The sequence below is a fragment of the Pungitius pungitius genome, chromosome 1, assembly GCF_949316345.1.
Source record: "Pungitius pungitius chromosome 1, fPunPun2.1, whole genome shotgun sequence".
NCBI classification, from domain to species: domain Eukaryota; kingdom Metazoa; phylum Chordata; class Actinopteri; order Perciformes; family Gasterosteidae; genus Pungitius; species Pungitius pungitius.
Window position 1 is genome coordinate 29,614,450 of NC_084900.1, and position 18,437 is coordinate 29,632,886.

Here is an 18,437-nt window from a genome sequence, read left to right on the forward strand (position 1 = left end):
TTAGTAACGCAAACACTTGTAACCTGTGCTTTTATTTTTTAATATATGCTACATGCACTTCAACTAATAAAGTCATAAAATAATTTTTACCAATTTAACCAGCTGTTTAAGTCAGATTATTTCAATAACATTCAAATGTGTATTTCCTGTTGTCATACAGATAAACAGGACAGTGTGTAGATATTACATAATTTAAATATATATGCCACATGTTAATTTAACTAATAAAACCTATTTAGTTTTCTTCTTCACATTTATAGTTATCTGACAAAAAAGATCGTAAAATATAGCAGCAACAAAATAATGTACAGTGATACAGCTGTGCCACAGATTCTATTTAATAATTTCTTAAAATGAAAGCAGCGAGGCCAGTGTCTCATCTTGTTTACGGATAACTGCCTCAACTTCTATTCTTGTCCGCTCAATCACTTGGGTTTTGAAATGAAGGACACATGCTAGCATTTTGAAACTATAAAATCCATTGACTGAAATGATACCAGTTGCGGCCATGTGTAGAAGCAGGAACAGTGCAATCAATGAAGAGGGTGTTATGGGTATGTTAAGTAGTTTGGTGCCGATGATGAGTATTAGATTTGTTGAGTTTCCTTGCATGCGAGTCTTTGTCTTTGAGGCACTTTTGGATAGTGAATTGGTTGGTGTGTGGGATTTTGTGAGACTGTAGAGCTGGGTGTTGTTAGAGAAGCAGTTTATGGAAATGTAGACCATGGTGGTGTATGATGTTGCCCGGAGCGAGGAACTAGAGGATGAGGAGGAGGGCCGAGTGCTGAACCTTATACTGGACAGGTACTGTTCTTGAATTAGTGTCTCAGATTTGATTTAATTTACAACACTAATAATGCGAATAGTATTCTTATCATTATTTGGTTTTATCAGTTCTTACAATACAGGCACCACGTCTTCTATTTCTATTTGAGGCAAAATTAGCAAAATAGTCTTGTAATCCAATTGCTCTGGTACATATATTTGCCTAAAACATATTTTTCTAGCCAACTAACGTTTTTAAGTTGATAAGTGCCGTTATGATGATCTTTAATTGACTAACAATTAAAGCTAGGTATGGGATCTTTTCTGTGCTTCATTGTTGGCTGCTTTAGTCATAACCAAATGTGCTACTAAATATGGTCCCGACATGTACTCTTCACTCTTTATGCATGTTTAATGCAGCTGTGGTGATGCTGAAGAATGCATGCGACGTTGACCGTTGTGTATCTAATATATTTAGATTTTTTTTTTTATTGTAAAGCTTGTGCAGTCATATTCATCAGTAGTACAAGTATTCATCCAGTGTTTTGTTCGTATGCTGCAAATGTTGTCATTTGGAGACCTGTTAATTCTAACTGTTAAGGATTGCATACAATGTTGAGGCGATGCGGTTCACTCGTAGGTTCATATTAAAATGCACGGCATCGATAAACAGTGGCCCCCCATTCTCTGCCGGAACGTTATTCACTTTTTGCACACTACCCAGAGTCATGATGACTGTGCCAACGGCTAGTGCCGATGTGCTATGGAAACAAGCGCGGATACTCTGAAAAAATATTACAACGGACGCAGGATCACATTTTTTCAACAGCATGTAGCCCGCACTCCACTTGACCGAACGAAAACTGAAAACCAAACTTGCAGTGTCACGATAGTAGACTCCCGGCAATGATTCAGCGAGTTATTATGCGTTTCTGTTCGCTATTCAACTACCGATAGCTAGCTCGCTAGCTAGCGCGTGCTACGACCGTGTAGCCGGGGAAACCAACACAAGAGCTGCGACAAAGTCACGGAACCTGGTTTCATATACCTGCTAAACCACCGGGTTAGTGTTGTTGTTTAGCGAGAGGTGTTAGCAGTCCCGTTTTTACTTTGAGAAGGGATTTTTTCTGGTGTGGGGAGTTCGGGATTCCTTTGCGGCCTACACAACCCCGACCTAAATTAGTTAAGAGTCTGGTCAGGACAGCGTGGTGAATTTGTTGGATTGCAATTGACAGCTCTATCACACATGGCTAATATTCCTTGATTTTTGTTTCGCTACATTTGATATGATCGACATATGCGCTTGGCTGGTTCGTGAATTGGCTTGCCAGGTAGTATTCAAATGCGTTCAACTATTTCAAAAAGGGATCGTTTGCTAAATTAACCGGTAGCATTGCTAGCTGATCACGGGCTAACATAAACTCCCTAGCAAACGTTACTGGGCAATTTCTTTGATACGTTGGGCGTACACAATTCTTAATGCTTGACGTGTTGCCAGACAGCCACCAAGCAAACCAATGTTGTTTGTGACTAGTAAGTCATCTATCGTGCGTATAATGACTTGGTTAACAATAGGTAAATATCCTTCTGCTGTTAGCAAGGATGACGTTAGCTAGGTCGCTGTAACTTAAAACTGTTCAGCGTCAATGCACTGTAGTTAATGATGGCAAAGCAGCATACATCCGTTTTATTGGGATTTCACATATATGAGTGCGCTACAAGAAACGTATTGTTGGGCCCAGCCTGATTTTAATTAACTTGTGTGGTATGTTGCTAGTTAGCCTCTAGCTATTGATCAGCCTCGGTCTGCATTGTGATGTTCAGACCTTGCTAACTGAATAAAATGATGTACCCTTACATATTTGAAATGTGCTTATTATAAATATGAATAATCGTAAATTATTTATAACATAATGTTTAAAGGAAATACTTGTTTTTAAACTAAGCGGATTTAACCGATTTCATACATATGTGTGCGTGCATGGATGTAAAGGGAGAGCTGATTCTTGAGATTGAACCTTTAAAACTGTTGGTTTTGTAAAATGGTATTTGAGAGATTGTTTTGTCTAATCTGTTTTTTTTTTGTATGATTCTACAGATAACGTCACTGGAACATGCTGTTGAGTGGGTATTGCCCAACTTCTCTTCTAAATTCTCTGTAAGTATATTTCAACGTTCTCGTTGTGGATACAGTTATTAAGTGAATCTGAACGATTTTAGAATTTTTAGATGTTTGAAATAATATTTGGCTTATTTAAAAATTGTATAACTGTTTTCTGATGTTATGGATATTTCTCAACAGGAGCAATCAATAGAGATTATCGACAATGAAGGTAGACCGAAGCAAGTTAAAGAAAACTCCAACGGAAGCTGTGAGTCTTGCTGTGTAGCCTCATCATGATTTCATTAGAGTTGGGACACCCAAGCTGAGCTTTGCTATTGATTGGCAGTTGAATGAAAGCCCACCATTTAGGTCACCTATGATTTGTGACTAGCTGATCGGTTCAATTGTTCACATTTATTCGGTGATAAATATTAAGTTCAAAGTCAGCACACAGCTGCAAAAATAGTAATGTCACATTCAGACATAAGAGATGTCATCGTTGTGAAAGTTCCTTTCAAAATTATTTAAAGTTTGCTCTTTTTCACAACTCTCATTCCTGTCACCACCGAAAATAAGGTGGAGGAAAAACCTTAAGAATATTGGATCTTAATCTGACACTTTATTCTATTATAATTCATACAATTCTTTCCTAGCGCTGTCCTTCTTAAAACCCCTAGGTTTACAACTTCGTAGGGGGGGTAAACAGAATAGTCGGCCAGTAAAATAGTGGGTAATAGTCACTGGTGCTCTGTCCGCTGCAATTTTCAGTTGGGGGCCCCCTGTTGTAACGGTAGGGGAAACACGGGAGTTTAACGATATCGTTAACCAAGGTTGCATTGACTTGCATTATGCAGCTTCAAGCTCTAATGAAGTAAGATTAAGTATTGAGTCGAGGTAAATTATGTGTGAATGTGTCTAGTTTATGGTAAGAAGCTTGAATTCATACAGTTGTCTTCACAAGAAAACTGGTATTATAGAGGATTATGACCTACATAACTTCCTAACACAAAAGTTAACTAACTTCTATCTAATAATAATAATAATTCTATTATGCTATTACTACTTATGACAATTGCTGTCAGTCGTTCACTTTGGATGACAATACGGTTGCACTTCAAGTTTGCCAGCAGCATCTGGACATTTTTGCCCTGGTTGGCGGAAACCCGCTCTTGGACATCTCTGAGATTGTAGTCTGGCTAACAGCTAGGCCCCCCTGTTATAATGTTAGGGAAACACTGGTATTCAGAAAGCATTCCCCTGCTCGATTGTGTTGAGCCAACTATAGTGCAGTGACCCATTTTGGTTCCTGTTGTGGTGCAAAACCCTCAGTATTACAGGTCAACACAGTTCTCCCCTTCTTCACACAGAGAAAATGCTGATTTGTATGTTGCAGCATAGCTAATGTCTGTTCATATTGTGCTATACTACTATACTGCTAGGGTGGCAGGTTTGTGTACTCTCATCTGACTAACCATTTTATGCCTTTTTGACCCACCAGCCTGCCGACTGCAGGATACTTATAGAAAAGCTTAAGGCGTGCAGTGATGAGCAACTGTTGGTTGAACTGCAACACATCAAGACATGGAATATTGGCAAGGTAAGCCCCATAAAAAATGTCAAAAGGCATCCTTTTCTTTTGGAACGTTGTAAGTTACCAGTTTTCAATGATTGGGTGGAATAAACTGACAGGAGAGGAATTGGAGAGTTGTTGGGACTTAAATTCTCTAAACCAGTGGTGCCCACACCTTTTTCGATTCTCAAACTACTTTTTTAACTGACCAAGTCATGGCAGGGGGTTTGTGTCGGGCAAACGAGAAGCATCGGTAACCAAACAGATCCACCAGCACTGAGTCTGAGTCTGCCAGCGTTGCTTTTGAATCAAATTAAAGGTGTCCTTTAGTAGGCAAGGATAAAAATGAGCACTACAAAGTTTGCCATCTACCAGCACTGCCTTGGAAATCAACCGATTGGGCACCACCCAGCGCTAAATCATAATTAATCCAAAAAACACTGCTTTCATTAAAACAACTGGATCAATTTTTCTAGATTTTCATAGTTTTCCTATGCCTAACTGGGGAAAAAATATTTTAAAATGTCTTTTCAGTTTCTCTAGCAGCTGATTAACTGGTGATATATGGTCACAACATTGTCGGCCCGCCTCTCCATTACTACCAATTATTCTAGTGAGTAGGAAGTAGCTATTTATTTGTGGCCCTGACATTTTTTGCTACTGCTGCGCCTAATTTTTTTAATCCTCTTACAAAATGCAGAAATAAACAGTAGTTATATTAATGACAAGTAAACAGCTATCCTGTGTGATCGGCAGTAACGTGAGAAGAACACAGGGCGAGTTCGATGCGATTCCTCCCAAAATGCTTTTGGTGAATTCTAGGTTGGAGTTCTGAAACATATGTTCTTTAATTGGTTTGATGTGGATGTGCTCTTGGACTGGATGTGGATGTGCTCCCCAGGATGCCTTGGTTGTGCTAACGGTAATTACCATTCCCCTGTTGGTATGAGCATTTTGAAACATGCCTTTGCTCCACCAGAAATTCAAAAGAGTAAAGAATAAGATGTGGGTGCCATGAACTGGTATCCAGGGAGTGCAAAGAATAGAAAAGCAAATGTCAACACCACTTTGAATATTAATATATTTTTTAAACATCTCTTCGAAGGTGGTTTTAGGCAGTTTTATTCTGACATTTCCCATTTGTTAAATGTGGTGTTTATAACCACTTGATGAGCCAGGAAAAAGAAAACAAGCTCACTCAGAAATAAAACATCAAATGGCATTTCACTTCGGGTTTACCTAAGGAAATCTGTTGTATGCTTGTATCAGATTTCATTTATTCCAAATACTTCTTGTAAGTAAGCAGTCTTTGAACTAAAAACCCTGTGATGTTTTACCTTTTACTGAACATAATTTTCCTTAAACAGTGTGAGCTGTACCACTGGGTGGACCTACTGGACCGCTTTGATGGCATTTTGTGTGATGCGGGCCAGACAGTGGAGAATATGTCATGGCTGCTGGTGTGTGACCGCCCTGATAACGGACAGCTCAAAGCCCTGCTTCTGGCAGTTCTCAACTTCACAGCCCTGCTCATTGAGTATAGCTTTTCTAGGCACCTCTACAGCTCCATAGAGGTATGTTAAAATCTGGTTCTCTGGACCACTAATACTTTTCTGGGGGGAAAAAGGCAGCTCACTAACTTTAACCCTGTTTCATTTTATCCCTTCCAACCCCTTTCACAGCACTTAACCACCTTGTTAGCATCATGTGACATGCAGGTGGTCCTGTCTGTGCTGAACCTGCTGTATGTGTTCAGTAAGCGGTCCAACTACATCACAAGACTGGGATCTGACAAAAGGACCCCTCTACTGGCCCGTTTGCAACACCTGGCCGAGGTCTAGTGAATGCCATTGTTTTTGCTATTCCCATGATTCCAGCTGTCCCTCAAGAGAAAGAACGGTGTTGTTTAGTCTCTTTGTTCCCTTGTGTAGAGCTGGGGAGGAAAGGAGAATGGCTTTGGTCTGGCTGAGTGCTGCAGGGATCTGCTCATGACTGTAAGAATTTTACAGTTTGCTGTTTTCTATAATTATAACTACCAAAATCAAGGACTTTTCATTTTTTAAATAAATGCTTTTAAATGAGACTAATTAACCACTATGTGAACTATCATCCCTCACTTTGCTGCCCCTGATGGTACTTGAGCAGAAGTACCCGCCCAGTGCCACCACACTGCACTTTGAGTTTTACGCTGAACCGGGCCCTGAGGTAAAAGTAGAGAAGAAGGTAAAGACCCATGTATTTATTCATGCATGCAGTCATTATGAAATGAAAACAAATTATATTTTTGATATATTGTGTTGATGACTCCTTCTTCCCTGACCTTTCTGAACTTCTAACAGACGAGCACTAACACACTACACTATATTCACATCGAGCAGCTTGACAAGGTACAGTAGAGTTACATTACGTCATTAACGGTAATAATACAGCAAAATTACTTTGGGTTCTTCATCCTACACATGTTATGTGTTTCTTAGATTTCAGAGAGCCCATCTGAGATCATGGAGTCATTGACGGTGATGTATAACATCCCTAAAGACAAGCAGACCTTGCTGTTCACACACATTCGACTGGCCCATGGTTTCTCAAACCACAAGAAGAGGTTGCAGGCTGTGCAGGCCCGACTGCATGCTATCTCCATACTGGGTGAGTAGAAGCCTTCTTCCTAAGATGCAGTGACCCAACGTTTTTTCCCCATGTTTGTTGTTCCATGTTTTCTTTCTTTTTTTTGCAGTATATTCAAACGCACTCCAAGAGTCGGCCAACAGCATTCTGTACAATGGCTTGATAGAAGAGCTGGTGGATGTATTACAGATTACAGACAAACAGCTCGTGGTGAGTATTTCACTATAACTAAATTCCTATGCCACACAAGGTCAGGCCTACATTTCTTTTAGATGATCTTAATTAGTTCACTCTCCAGTGTCTAAACAGTCCTTTTTTTTTAATGTTTGCTGAAATTATGAATTTGATTTTGTTCTTCAGGATATCAAGGCAGCGTCTTTGCGCACTTTAACTTCAATTGTCCATCTGGAGAGGACGCCCAAGCTTTCCAACATCATCGACTGCACCGGCACTGCCTCCTACCATGGCTTCTTGCCTGTGTTGGTTCGCAACTGCATACAAGCAATGATCGGTGAGAATGCTGCCAAAGGATTTTGTCTTACAGTTTAGTGTCTGATGCACAAGACACTGGGGCATTTAAAATCGGATGCTTGCTCTTTTCTAGATCCTCTGATGGAACCCTACCCGCACCAGTTTGCCACCGCGCTGTTCTCCTTCCTCTACCACTTGGCCAGCTATGATGCTGGAGGGGAAGCCCTTGTGTCCTGTGGCATGATGGAAGCTCTCCTCAAGGTACATTCTAATACTGCCAATACGCTATTACTGATTAAGATTTTTTACTTTTCTGTTTTATTTAAGTTTTACCCTTTTTATTTTATTCATTTTGTAGGTTATCAAGTTTCTGGGTGATGAGCAAGACCAGATCACCTTTGTGACGCGAGCAGTGAGGGTCGTGGACCTCATCACCAACCTTGACATGGCTGCCTTTCAGTCCCACAGCGGCCTTTCCATTTTTATCTCCAGGCTAGAGGTTTGTGCCGCACTTTACATTTCCCTTTGCTGACAAGGCAGCCTTCAGTTAGAGTCACTTCAAGTTCATCAAAAGCTCTCAACTCACTCGTTTTTTCCCTTCAACACTGTTGCTTTGTGCAGCATGAGGTAGACCTGTCAAGGAAAGAGTGCCCTTTTGTCATCAAGCCAAAGATCCAGAGGCCTAGCACAGCTGTAGAGTCTGAAGACATGGATACGGACATGGAGAGTAAGTCCCCCACCGTCATGAATTAATGAATTCCACTGAGGAAGGCTCTACTTTAAATAAATTTGAGGCGTTTTGTCAAAATCACCAAATAAGAAGCCACCCCCCGGCTGTTGTGTTCATTTGCTGACAATATGTATTCTCAGTGTCGGAGGTTGCCATGGAAAGCAGCCCTGGACCATCCACATCTTCCGGTTCCAAACCTGAAGCGGACCTCCGAGCACAGACCAGTGCTGCTAACGCGCCTCGTGCAGGTAGACACGTGACCAAATAAAGAAAACACCTGCCACCATTGTACTCTGTCATCACCATGACACTCTGTCTCTCCAGGTATGCAGTGTATTCCTCAGAGGGCAGCACTGTTAAAGTCGATGCTTAATTTCTTGAAGAAAGCAATCCAGGACCCAGCCTTTTCTGATGGTATCCGCCACGGTAAGTCATTAGTACTTCTTACCTGTTGGACAAATTCGAGATCAAAGAGTTTTGTATTAATCTTGTTTATACATGTTGGACGGTAATTGTTGCCTCAAGATTGCACGATGCAAATGTTGGTGGTTAATGTGCTCTTTTTCTCACAAGTAATGGATGGGTCGTTGCCTACCTCACTCAAGCACATCATCAGTAATGCAGAGTATTATGGCCCTTCACTGTTCCTCTTGGGTGAGTTCACAATAGCCCTTCAGAAAGGTCCTTTAAGCACTGTTCTGACTGAATAAAGTGCTCTACCTTGATTAAAGATGCCATATTTAACTGTCAACTGGAGAAAGGGATGTAATAAAACATTTTCGGATTGCTATTGCTTATGTTCTCTTTTTCTCTCCTTGTTGTAGCGACAGAGGTTGTGACGGTGTTTGTGTTCCAGGAGCCATCTCTGCTCTCGTCCCTGCAGGATAATGGGCTCACTGATGTCATGCTGCATGCTCTTCTCATCAAAGATGTGAGTTATACACCACTGTTTCCCTCTCTGCTTTTGTCTCTGACAGTTATCCCCAGTTCCTTATTTTCTGATTTATTTTTCTCATTGGCCCAGCACCTGAACATAAATAATCTGAAGTTGTTCCTATAAAGAGCTGATTGTAACGGTAATCTGAGATAATTTGTTGAGGTCATCTGTAGAAATTCCCCCACACTTCCTGAAGCACCTCCCACAAGTGGGAACTTTTTGCATATACAGTCAAGCTGCTCCCAAAACAGCTCAATGAGGTTGAGATCTGGTGACTGTGCTCTCCACCAATAGCATCTGGCTGGGTACAGATGGCATCACTATTATCTAGATCAGGGGTGCCCACTTCTTTGCCTTGCGAGCTACTTTTTAATCGACAGACTCAAGGTGATATAAACGTTGTCTGTAGATTAAGTGTTTACAGTATATTGATTTGGCTTTATTAAAGGATGTTCCCTTATTTAATTAAATAAAATTATGTACAGACTCTCTGAAATGTTATACTGATTGAAAATGTGTGGGATTGAATGCTGATGCCTTTCAGTTTTTTTCTCTCCTTAAAATTAAAATAATAAATCCATATCAGAAGAATAACTATCTGGTAAAGAAAAATCCTTCCAATTTATGTTGTCCATGGACTCGATGTGCTTATGGCATGTTGAAAGGTCATTGGCATTCGTGAAACGGTCACAAAAAGGAGCACTGTCAAGAGGCAAAGGTTGATTCGTGGTCCTGGACAACTGGGAAAACTTTTTTTTTTGACTGTTCTTGTATTTTCTTCATTGGGTCTCCGCCCAGGTTCCTGCTACCCGGGAGGTGTTGGGCTCTCTCCCCAATGTGTTCAGCGCCCTGTGCCTGAATGCCAGAGGCCTGCACTCCTTCGTTCAGTGCCAGCCGTTTGAGCGCCTCTTCAAAGTGCTTTTGTCCCCCGACTACCTGCCCGCAATGCGACGGCGACGCAGCTCAGACCCATTGGGTAAGTTAAACTAAGTGCAGTGTGTTGTTTGGATGGATCTTGATCCGTGGAACCTGCTTGAGCTGATCATTTTTCGGTCTTCAGGTGACACTGCATCCAACTTGGGCAGTGCTGTGGATGAGCTTATGAGGCACCAACCCACTTTGAAGACTGATGCTACGACTGCCATTATTAAGGTAGCATATCGCTATTCAGAAGAGACCTTTCTAACTGTGAAACATTGGTTTTGCAGGATAATTAAAGCCACCTTTTGTGTTCCAGTTACTGGAGGAGATCTGCAACCTCGGTCGAGCCCCGGAGTACATCTGCCAGAAACCGTCTATCCAGAAAGCAGATGGCACTGTGGCGGTTCCTCCAGCCCGCTCCAGCCACGCTGCTGAGGAAGCTTCAAGTGAGGATGAAGAGGAAGAGGAGGCCCTCCACACTTTCAGCCAGCAACAGGGGGAACCAGAGAGCAAGAGACAGTCAGTGCCACTTGAACTGTATGACGCTGAGTTTATAATGCAATAGAATAGAACATCTTTTTACAGATGTTGATTTTCTTCAACTTGATCAACTAGAGTTCAAATATTTCAGTTTTTCATTCTGATAATATTTGGATTCTTGCAGGGTTGTGGGCACTGAGGAGCGGATACCTATTCCTCTCATGGATTACATACTGAATGTGGTAAGTGTGATTTCTTTTAAACCTTTTTAGTGTGTTTAGGAGCATGTTGGGAAATAGCCCAAGCTATAATCCAGAACTTGCCCAGTGCGCACTCTGCTTACTTTTGAGGACTTCTGAGACTGAGGTGGGTGAACCTGGGACGCTCTAGCTGGGTCAGAGCACCATGCTACCTGGAAGAAAAGTGTGCAGAAAGAAGCGGCTCTGTCTAATGAAGAATAGCTTTTTAATAATTGTGTTCCAGCAGTGGTGGAATCTAACTAGTACATATAGCTTTATATAGTACTGAAGTATAACTACTTTGCTTGAATATTTCCTTTTCAGATTTCAACTCCACTATGGGGAAATAGTATACTTCTAATTTAACACTAAATGTATTTGACAACTTTTAACTATTTTGGTTTTTGAAGATAAAATTCTTTACAATATATAAATCTATTAATAATACATGAGACGCTTTCAGAACCAGGCGCTGCCACTGTTGCGTCTGAAATACGCCCTGGAGAGGTCCAGACAGCTCTCCCCTCTTGAAAAGGAATTACCTTTTAATCTGGTTAATTATGCAACTGTGGTGGGGCAAAAAACGTTTGCTGAGCTGCCCCAGTCTTTGTTATTAATGGAATCGCTGTAAACCTTATTTCCCAGTTTAGTCACTGATTTGTGATGCACATGTTTTCTAGATGAAGTTTGTGGAATCCATCTTGAGCAACAACACCACAGATGACCATTGTCAGGAGTTTGTCAACCAGAAGGGTCTGCTACCTCTGGTTTCTATTCTGGGCCTGCCAAACTTGCCCATAGACTTCCCCACGTCTGCTGCCTGCCAGGCTGTGGCTGGTGTCTGCAAGTCCATATTGGTAAGCACAAAATCACGATCACTGTTTCATGTGTTCTAATCAGGAGTGACACTTACATCAATATCCCCAGCCATGTGTAACTAAAAGACTCATTTGTTTAAATGGTAAAACAAATGTTAGTTTGCTGAATTCCAACTGAAGTGCTTTCCCCTTAATTCTCTCCGTTAGACACTCTCTCATGAGCCTAAGGTACTCCAAGAGGGCCTGTGCCAACTGGATAGTATTCTGACGTCTCTGGAGCCGCTTCATCGACCAATTGAGGTGCCTGGTGGATCTGTGCTGCTGAGAGAACTGGCCAACGCAGGCCACGTCACCGACCCGACATTGTCAGCACGGGCCACACCACTGCTACATGCTCTTACTGCAGCGCATGCCTACATCCTCATGTTTGTCCATACTTGCAGAGTAGGGCAGGTAAATACGGATGTTTTTCTTAATTAATGAAATTGACACACTGTTTTCCTTGTTTAGCTCAACTGAAGGCTATATTTTTGTTGCTCGGATTGTAAAATATGTAATTGCGTCCGCTTTGTATATAATGCAAAAGGGGTGACACATTTGATTGGCCATTTTCACTAAATGACCATCAAAGCTTGTTTTGGATCCAGAATCTAATCTATTTCCCACATGTCTTGGCTGTGATGTATGCATACTACCCCCAAATGGTGTGAAGATGCATTAGTCAGATAATTACTACATGATTGAGGGAATCACATTTAATTTCCCAAATGTTACAGAGCTTTGAATTTTTCTGCTCCCTTTCAAAAACAGAGTGAGATCAGAGCCATCTCAGTCAACCAGTGGGGCTCCCAGCTGGGCTTGAGTGTTCTCAACAAGCTTAGCCAGCTCTACTGCTCTCTGGTATGGGAGAGCACTGTGCTGCTGTCCCTTTGCACTCCCAACAGGTGGGTTTCTTATCTTTGCACCCTTTTTTTTTTTTACAACTATTTGATCAGTGGTAATCATGTAACACTGCTTGTCTTTACCCACTAGTCTGCCTCCAGGATGTGAGTTTGGCCAGGCCGACATGCAGAAACTGGTGCCCAAGGAGGAGAAGCCATCTGGCAGCACTGCACCCACCACCTCATCTGGCGCCAGGAGAACTGGTAATTGAACAATTTAACTTTTTTCACTTGAAAACCACTGTGTCCACGGACACCTGCCAACTCTTATCTTTATCTAGCAGAGCCTGAGGCCGTGACTGTAGATTCAACTACTGGTGGACTGTTGGAAGGCATGGGTCTAGATGGTGACACCTTGGCTCCCATGGAGACTGACGAACCCACCGCAACTGACCCTAAGGCTAAGTCCAAACTTACCCCAGCCATGGCCACCCGCATTAAACAGATTAAACCTCTACTATCCGGTGAGATCATTTATGTCGCAATCAAGTTTTTATGTCTGTTTAAAATGTTATATTTGACAATATTTCACATGTTGCCCAGAATTCCAATGAGTTCTATTGTTTCAAACCAACTTTCACGTGTCCTTCCAGCTTCATCTCGATTGGGTAGAGCTCTGGCTGAACTCTTTGGCCTGCTGGTGAAGCTGTGTGTGGGCTCCCCAGTGCGCCAACGGCGCTCCCACCATGCCACGAGCACAGGCACTACACCGACGCCTGCTGCCCGGGCCACTGCCTCTGCCCTGACGAAGCTCCTCACAAAGGGTCTCAGTTGGCAGCCGCCACCCTACACACCCACCCCTCGTTTCAGGTAAGAGCAGACAATCACATCCATTTTTAAAAGTACTTTGCACACATGGGTGACAAGGGTTTGTTTTTATTTTTTACTCTTTTTTTTTTTTTCGCAGGCTGACTTTCTTCATCTGCTCAGTGGGCTTCACATCCCCCATGCTGTTTGATGAGAGGAAGTACCCCTACCACCTTATGCTGCAGAAGTTCTTCTGCTCTGGGGGTCATGATGCCTTATTCGAGTAAGTCTGTGCAGTGACAGAACATGATCAGTAATAGTATTTCATCTTTTGCTTTGTTTTCCAAACTTAAACTGGAGTTTTATTGGTTGTGTGCAGAACATTTAACTGGGCCCTGTCAATGGGTGGAAAGGTACCTGTATCTGAGGGTTTGGAGCATACTGATTTGCCAGATGGGACAGGGGAGTTCCTGGATGCCTGGTTAATGCTGGTGGAGAAGATGGTTAACCCAAGCACTGTGCTGGATTCACCCCATTCCCTGCCAGCTAAAACGCCTGGAGTCACACCCACCATGCCCCAGTTCAGTGCCCTTCGGTTCCTCATAGTCACCCAGAAGGTGAGTATCCCCTAGCTATAGAAAGTGAAATGACGCAATTACTGTCTCCAGATAAAGCGAGTGACCTTCTCTAGAGAGTCTTTGACTGCAGTAACCGTGTGACTGCTTTCATGCAGGGATAGAGAGGCTATGGAAAGCCACTGCTTTAATACAGCGCCATCCCTGTATTCTGTCAAATTAGACCCCCTGGCTTACTTTTGTAAAGCAATAGTTTGTATTATTGCTTGACTTGTATTTTGTGTATACTTCATCATATGCCTTCTTAATGCAGCTCGTGTAATTTAATATGTCCAAACTAGGGATGAGAGTTATCGAATTGGCTATGAAGATTTGTTGGCGCTTTATGTTCATAAGTCTCTCCTTTTATCAAGGCTGCATTCAGTTGCATCCGCAGTCTGTGGAACAGAAAGCCTCTGAAGGTCTATGGAGGCAGAATGGCCGAATCAATGCTGGCCATCCTCTGCCACATACTGCGAGGGGAGCCTGTAATTCAGGAGCGCCTGGCCAAGGAGAGAGAGGGGGCGCTGCGCCCGGATGATGAAGCACCCTATACATTAACTTTGTCCCCCGATCGGGCCCCTGGAGCATCTACAACAAGCGGCGAGGCCTCCGCAGCGACTGGAACTGCACCTACCGTGTCAGCTGCATCATCAGCAGCAGCAGCAGCAGCAGCAGGAACTGGAGCTGGAGCAGGAGCAGCAGCAGCTGTGGCAGCAGCAGCACCAGGGGGGGGAGGAGCAGCAGCAGCAGCAGCAGCTGTGGCAGGAGCTGCAGGAGGAGGAGGCGTAGCAGCAGCAGCAGCAGCAGCAGCAGCAGCAGGAGTAGCTGATGATTCAACCAATTCAACCCCCCGGCGTGATCCCCAGGTGAACCAGGCCCAGCTTACACAGGTAAGTGGGAGGAGTTAGAACTTTAAACCGGTTATGATACATGCTCTATTTAATTCTGATACTGGTAAACTAGACAGTCAGTGGTTCTATAAAGTTATTCTAAATAATTAAAATCCAAATGTAGCGCTGTTCGTCAAACTAGGCAATTTTACACATTTCTGTTCCACGTATTATTCAGTTTGAGACACTTGATAGTTATCTGCATCTACTCAAGTAAAATACAGATACATTTTGGGTCATTTTCTTCTCTCTGCCAGGATGTGGGTCTCACACTGCTGTGCATGTCGAGATATGGAGTTTGCCACGCAGCATTTTTGATATCTGGAGTTTTAAAATACCGATAGCAGACCAGTTAGTTCAGGAGCGTTTCTTAAATATGCTGTATATTTACTTCTGTGATTAAGTTTTTGTTTTGAACCGGGCTTTCAGGGGGTTGCACTCATAATAAGCAACCCGTTGGTGACATTCAGAGTGTTGTAATGTGTATGCAATTCTTTTTGCATACAGGCTGTTTGTCCCATGACTTGCTGTGCCATCACTGCAGGAGGATTGCACTGCAGATTAATACAATATTTTTTTGTTGGCACTATTTGTTTAGCTTTGCGTCAAATAAGACAGAGGCTTTATATACCATCTTCCTCCCCCTTGTTCTGTATACACTTAATCCTGGGCCACCGTTTGTTTTATAACAGGGAAGATGCAGAGAGAGGGAAAGGAACGCACAGGTCGGCCATCAGCAGCAGCAGGTATTAGAGCCATCAGGGAGAGTGGGAGACTTTTTGAGAGAGGGAAGTAATAAAAAAATGGAGAAAGGTCAGGTAGAACTGAAGAGGAAAAGACCATTTCAGAGGAATATTGATTCACAATTTTCTTTTTTAGCCAAATATAGAACAGTATTGTGATGAAAGCAGTTATTTTGTGTCATAAAGGTTGTGGACACTAATTGTTCCAAAAAGAAATCGGGAACGTTGATTCATTGTCCTTTGAAGCGAATTTGACTTTACCTCACTGTATGTCCTTATCATTCAGGCTCATAATCCCCCCCCCCCTTATTTTTATTTGGTTGTAACTCTCGACACCATCTCCGGTAATTCTGGTAAAAATGCTTTCTCCCCCCTGTGTTTGGTGTTTTAGCTGATGGACATGGGTTTCTCAAGAGAGCATGCCATGGAGTCTCTACTGAACACCAGCACCATGGAGCAGGCCACGGAGTACCTTCTAACTCACCCTCCTCCACTACTTGGTGGAGCAGTAAGAGTAAGTCTTCCTTTTCAGAAACTCGCACATGCTCACATTTTTTGTAATTGGCATTTTGCACAGAGCACAAGGCCGGGAATATTCAAGTTCTGGTTTCTCAAAGAAAGATGGCGAGGTCATATTCTTCCATGCTGGTAATAATTCTAATGGGCCTAATTGATATTGTGTGTATTTACACAACATCAGCATATGTTGGCCTATGCAATTATTGTTAACTGATGCGCTGATAAATTGTCCTTGTGGCCCTGGCAACCAAAACATTTTTAAAGCCTACTCTAATCACATAAAAGTCCAAATTAATTCCAGTCAAGCATCTTTTTTTCTTTATAGGATTCAGAATAGGAAAACGCTTTAGTGGAAGGATCCAATAGGGTTTTTGTTTGTGTTTATATGCCTGTAAAACTAATTGGACATTCAGGCTGAGGGAGCTTTCCAATTTCACTATACTTGAGCAGGTCAACCATTACATATAAATTTAAAAATGACTTTTCCTGGTAGGCATGCCAATTTATTTTGTGGAAATGATTAAGCCCCTAAAAAGTCATTTGGCAGTAATTCTAAGAAATGGTACAGTCTCAATAGGGCCCTAAATATCCCTGTAAGTGTGTGGTGGTATAAACACAGATTCTAAACTTGATTTCCAAGAAAATGTATTGATGAAATGAGCGAGTCTATTTCACTCATGATTTTTATCAGCATCCAAAATAAGGCATAATGTGAAATGGCTTTGCTGGTGATTAGCTGTTGGTGGTAGATCTCTAAATTGATGTGCATTTTTGTGTAATTTTTATTATGTGGTCTGCGAAGACAAAGTCATATTCAGGCTGCTGAAGTTGTTCCCCTTGTTGTTTTCAGGACCTGACTATGTCTGAAGAGGACCAGATGATGAGAGCCATTGCCATGTCCCTTGGGCAAGAGGTCAGCATGGAGCAGCGGTCTGATTCTCCTGAGGTGTGCCACCCTCACTGCTCAGATTATATAGAAAAACATTTAATTCTGAATTTATTAGGTTTTAGTTAGTAACGTAGCATATTAGTTGAGTAGCTGTTGAGATTCTTTTTCTGTTCCTGCATCAGGAAGCAGCACGTCGGCGTGAGGAAGACGACAGGAGAGCCAGGGAGCGGGCCGAGGAAGAGGAGGCCCGCTGCTTGGAGCGCTTCATGGAGGCTGAGCCACTGGACCCCAAGGAGCTGCATACATTCACTGACTCCATGCTGCCTGGCTGCTTCCACCTTCTGGATGAGCTGCCGGACACAGTCTACCGACTATGTGACCTTTTGATGACTGCCATTAAGAGGAGTGGAGCGGATTACAGAGATCTCATCCTCGGCCAGGTTGTCGAGCAGGTACGTAAATAATTGCATTGCAGTTTGTTTACCAGAGCCAGCGATGCATCCTCAGAAGATTGGGGTTTGCTTTCATAAAAGCTTGATTTATTACAGTTATGTCCAAGAGGACTACTCAATATTTCGGAATATTCTGTTTAAGTTTATAGGTTTTAGAAAGTCCTTTTAACGTATTGTTATTTTGCGTGAAGGGTTGTTTGTATTTGTATAAACGATAATGTTGCACAATACTTCCTCTATTATGTCTGGAAGGCAAATGAGGATTGTAAGCCCCTAATGTATGGTTTGATTTATTACAAGTAAGGGAAACCTCTTTAAAAGTGTTTGCAATAGGAGTATTCTTGTTCTTCCCTGATTGGCTTGTTTTCATGTGTAGGTGTGGCAGGCAGCAGACATTCTCATCAAAGCGGCTGAGCCCCTGACTACCAGCGACACAAAGACTGTGTCTGAATGGACCAGACAGATGGCCACACTTCCCCAAGCCTCCAAGCTCGCAACAAGAATCCTGCTGCTCACGTTGCTATTTGAAGTAACCGAAACACACCCCTTGACAGTTGTAAGCTTGAAGTAAATTTTTTTCTGTTGGTGGTCATTGACACTTATCCTAAACAATCATTTTGTTTGGTCTGTTTCGGTAGGAACTGAAGCTGTTTGGTGCTAGAGTAGTGGAGAACAGTGGGATTCTGGATCTGCTAATCAAGCTCCTTGAGGTTGTTCAGCCCTGTCTGCAAGCTGCCAAAGAACAGAAAGACATCCAGACACCTAAGTAAGTTTTGAATGGCCCTTCCGTGCTCATCTTACCTTGTAAATGTTACACCAGTTGTTCGTAGTCTGTCTTGTGAACTTGTATTCATATGGTAAAAAATTATTTCTTTCTTTAGATGGATCACACCAGTGCTCCTGATCATTGACTTCTACGAGAAGATGGCGGTATCTTCAAACCGCAGGGAACAAATGAACAAGGTAAATCAACTTTATT

General features: G+C 42.4%; 1 protein-coding gene across 12 annotated transcripts in view; it reads left to right on the plus strand.

The window, feature by feature from the left end:
- Positions 1-18,437, plus strand: part of huwe1 (HECT, UBA and WWE domain containing E3 ubiquitin protein ligase 1) — a 38,846-nt gene that overhangs the window by 2,702 nt on the left and 17,707 nt on the right. For 5 of the 12 annotated variants that reach the window (XM_062564520.1, XM_062564515.1, XM_062564530.1 and 2 more), the window contains exons 3-40: positions 2,864-2,923; positions 3,068-3,137; positions 4,368-4,466; positions 5,807-6,013; positions 6,122-6,274; positions 6,371-6,433; positions 6,585-6,662; positions 6,779-6,826; positions 6,917-7,085; positions 7,174-7,274; positions 7,425-7,575; positions 7,669-7,796; positions 7,894-8,034; positions 8,157-8,262; positions 8,406-8,513; positions 8,590-8,691; positions 8,839-8,919; positions 9,090-9,196; positions 10,001-10,178; positions 10,263-10,354; positions 10,440-10,660; positions 10,788-10,845; positions 11,523-11,699; positions 11,868-12,113; positions 12,471-12,604; positions 12,693-12,805; positions 12,883-13,065; positions 13,195-13,411; positions 13,509-13,631; positions 13,728-13,965; positions 14,337-14,855; positions 15,548-15,601; positions 15,990-16,112; positions 16,968-17,063; positions 17,189-17,458; positions 17,835-18,014; positions 18,097-18,224; positions 18,340-18,421. In XM_062564520.1, the coding sequence (XP_062420504.1) occupies positions 3,093-3,137; positions 4,368-4,466; positions 5,807-6,013; positions 6,122-6,274; positions 6,371-6,433; positions 6,585-6,662; positions 6,779-6,826; positions 6,917-7,085; positions 7,174-7,274; positions 7,425-7,575; positions 7,669-7,796; positions 7,894-8,034; positions 8,157-8,262; positions 8,406-8,513; positions 8,590-8,691; positions 8,839-8,919; positions 9,090-9,196; positions 10,001-10,178; positions 10,263-10,354; positions 10,440-10,660; positions 10,788-10,845; positions 11,523-11,699; positions 11,868-12,113; positions 12,471-12,604; positions 12,693-12,805; positions 12,883-13,065; positions 13,195-13,411; positions 13,509-13,631; positions 13,728-13,965; positions 14,337-14,855; positions 15,548-15,601; positions 15,990-16,112; positions 16,968-17,063; positions 17,189-17,458; positions 17,835-18,014; positions 18,097-18,224; positions 18,340-18,421 (5,319 nt within the window). In that variant the 5' untranslated portion in view covers positions 2,864-2,923; positions 3,068-3,092. Of the gene's footprint in view, positions 1-1,626; positions 1,829-2,863; positions 2,924-3,067; positions 3,138-4,367; positions 4,467-5,806; positions 6,014-6,121; positions 6,275-6,370; positions 6,434-6,584; positions 6,663-6,778; positions 6,827-6,916; positions 7,086-7,173; positions 7,275-7,424; positions 7,576-7,668; positions 7,797-7,893; positions 8,035-8,156; positions 8,263-8,405; positions 8,514-8,589; positions 8,692-8,838; positions 8,920-9,089; positions 9,197-10,000; positions 10,179-10,262; positions 10,355-10,439; positions 10,661-10,787; positions 10,846-11,522; positions 11,700-11,867; positions 12,114-12,470; positions 12,605-12,692; positions 12,806-12,882; positions 13,066-13,194; positions 13,412-13,508; positions 13,632-13,727; positions 13,966-14,336; positions 14,856-15,547; positions 15,602-15,989; positions 16,113-16,967; positions 17,064-17,188; positions 17,459-17,834; positions 18,015-18,096; positions 18,225-18,339; positions 18,422-18,437 lie in introns of those variants that run through there. The other 7 variants (XM_062564517.1, XM_062564523.1, XM_062564518.1 and 4 more) reach the window with 7 other exon arrangements.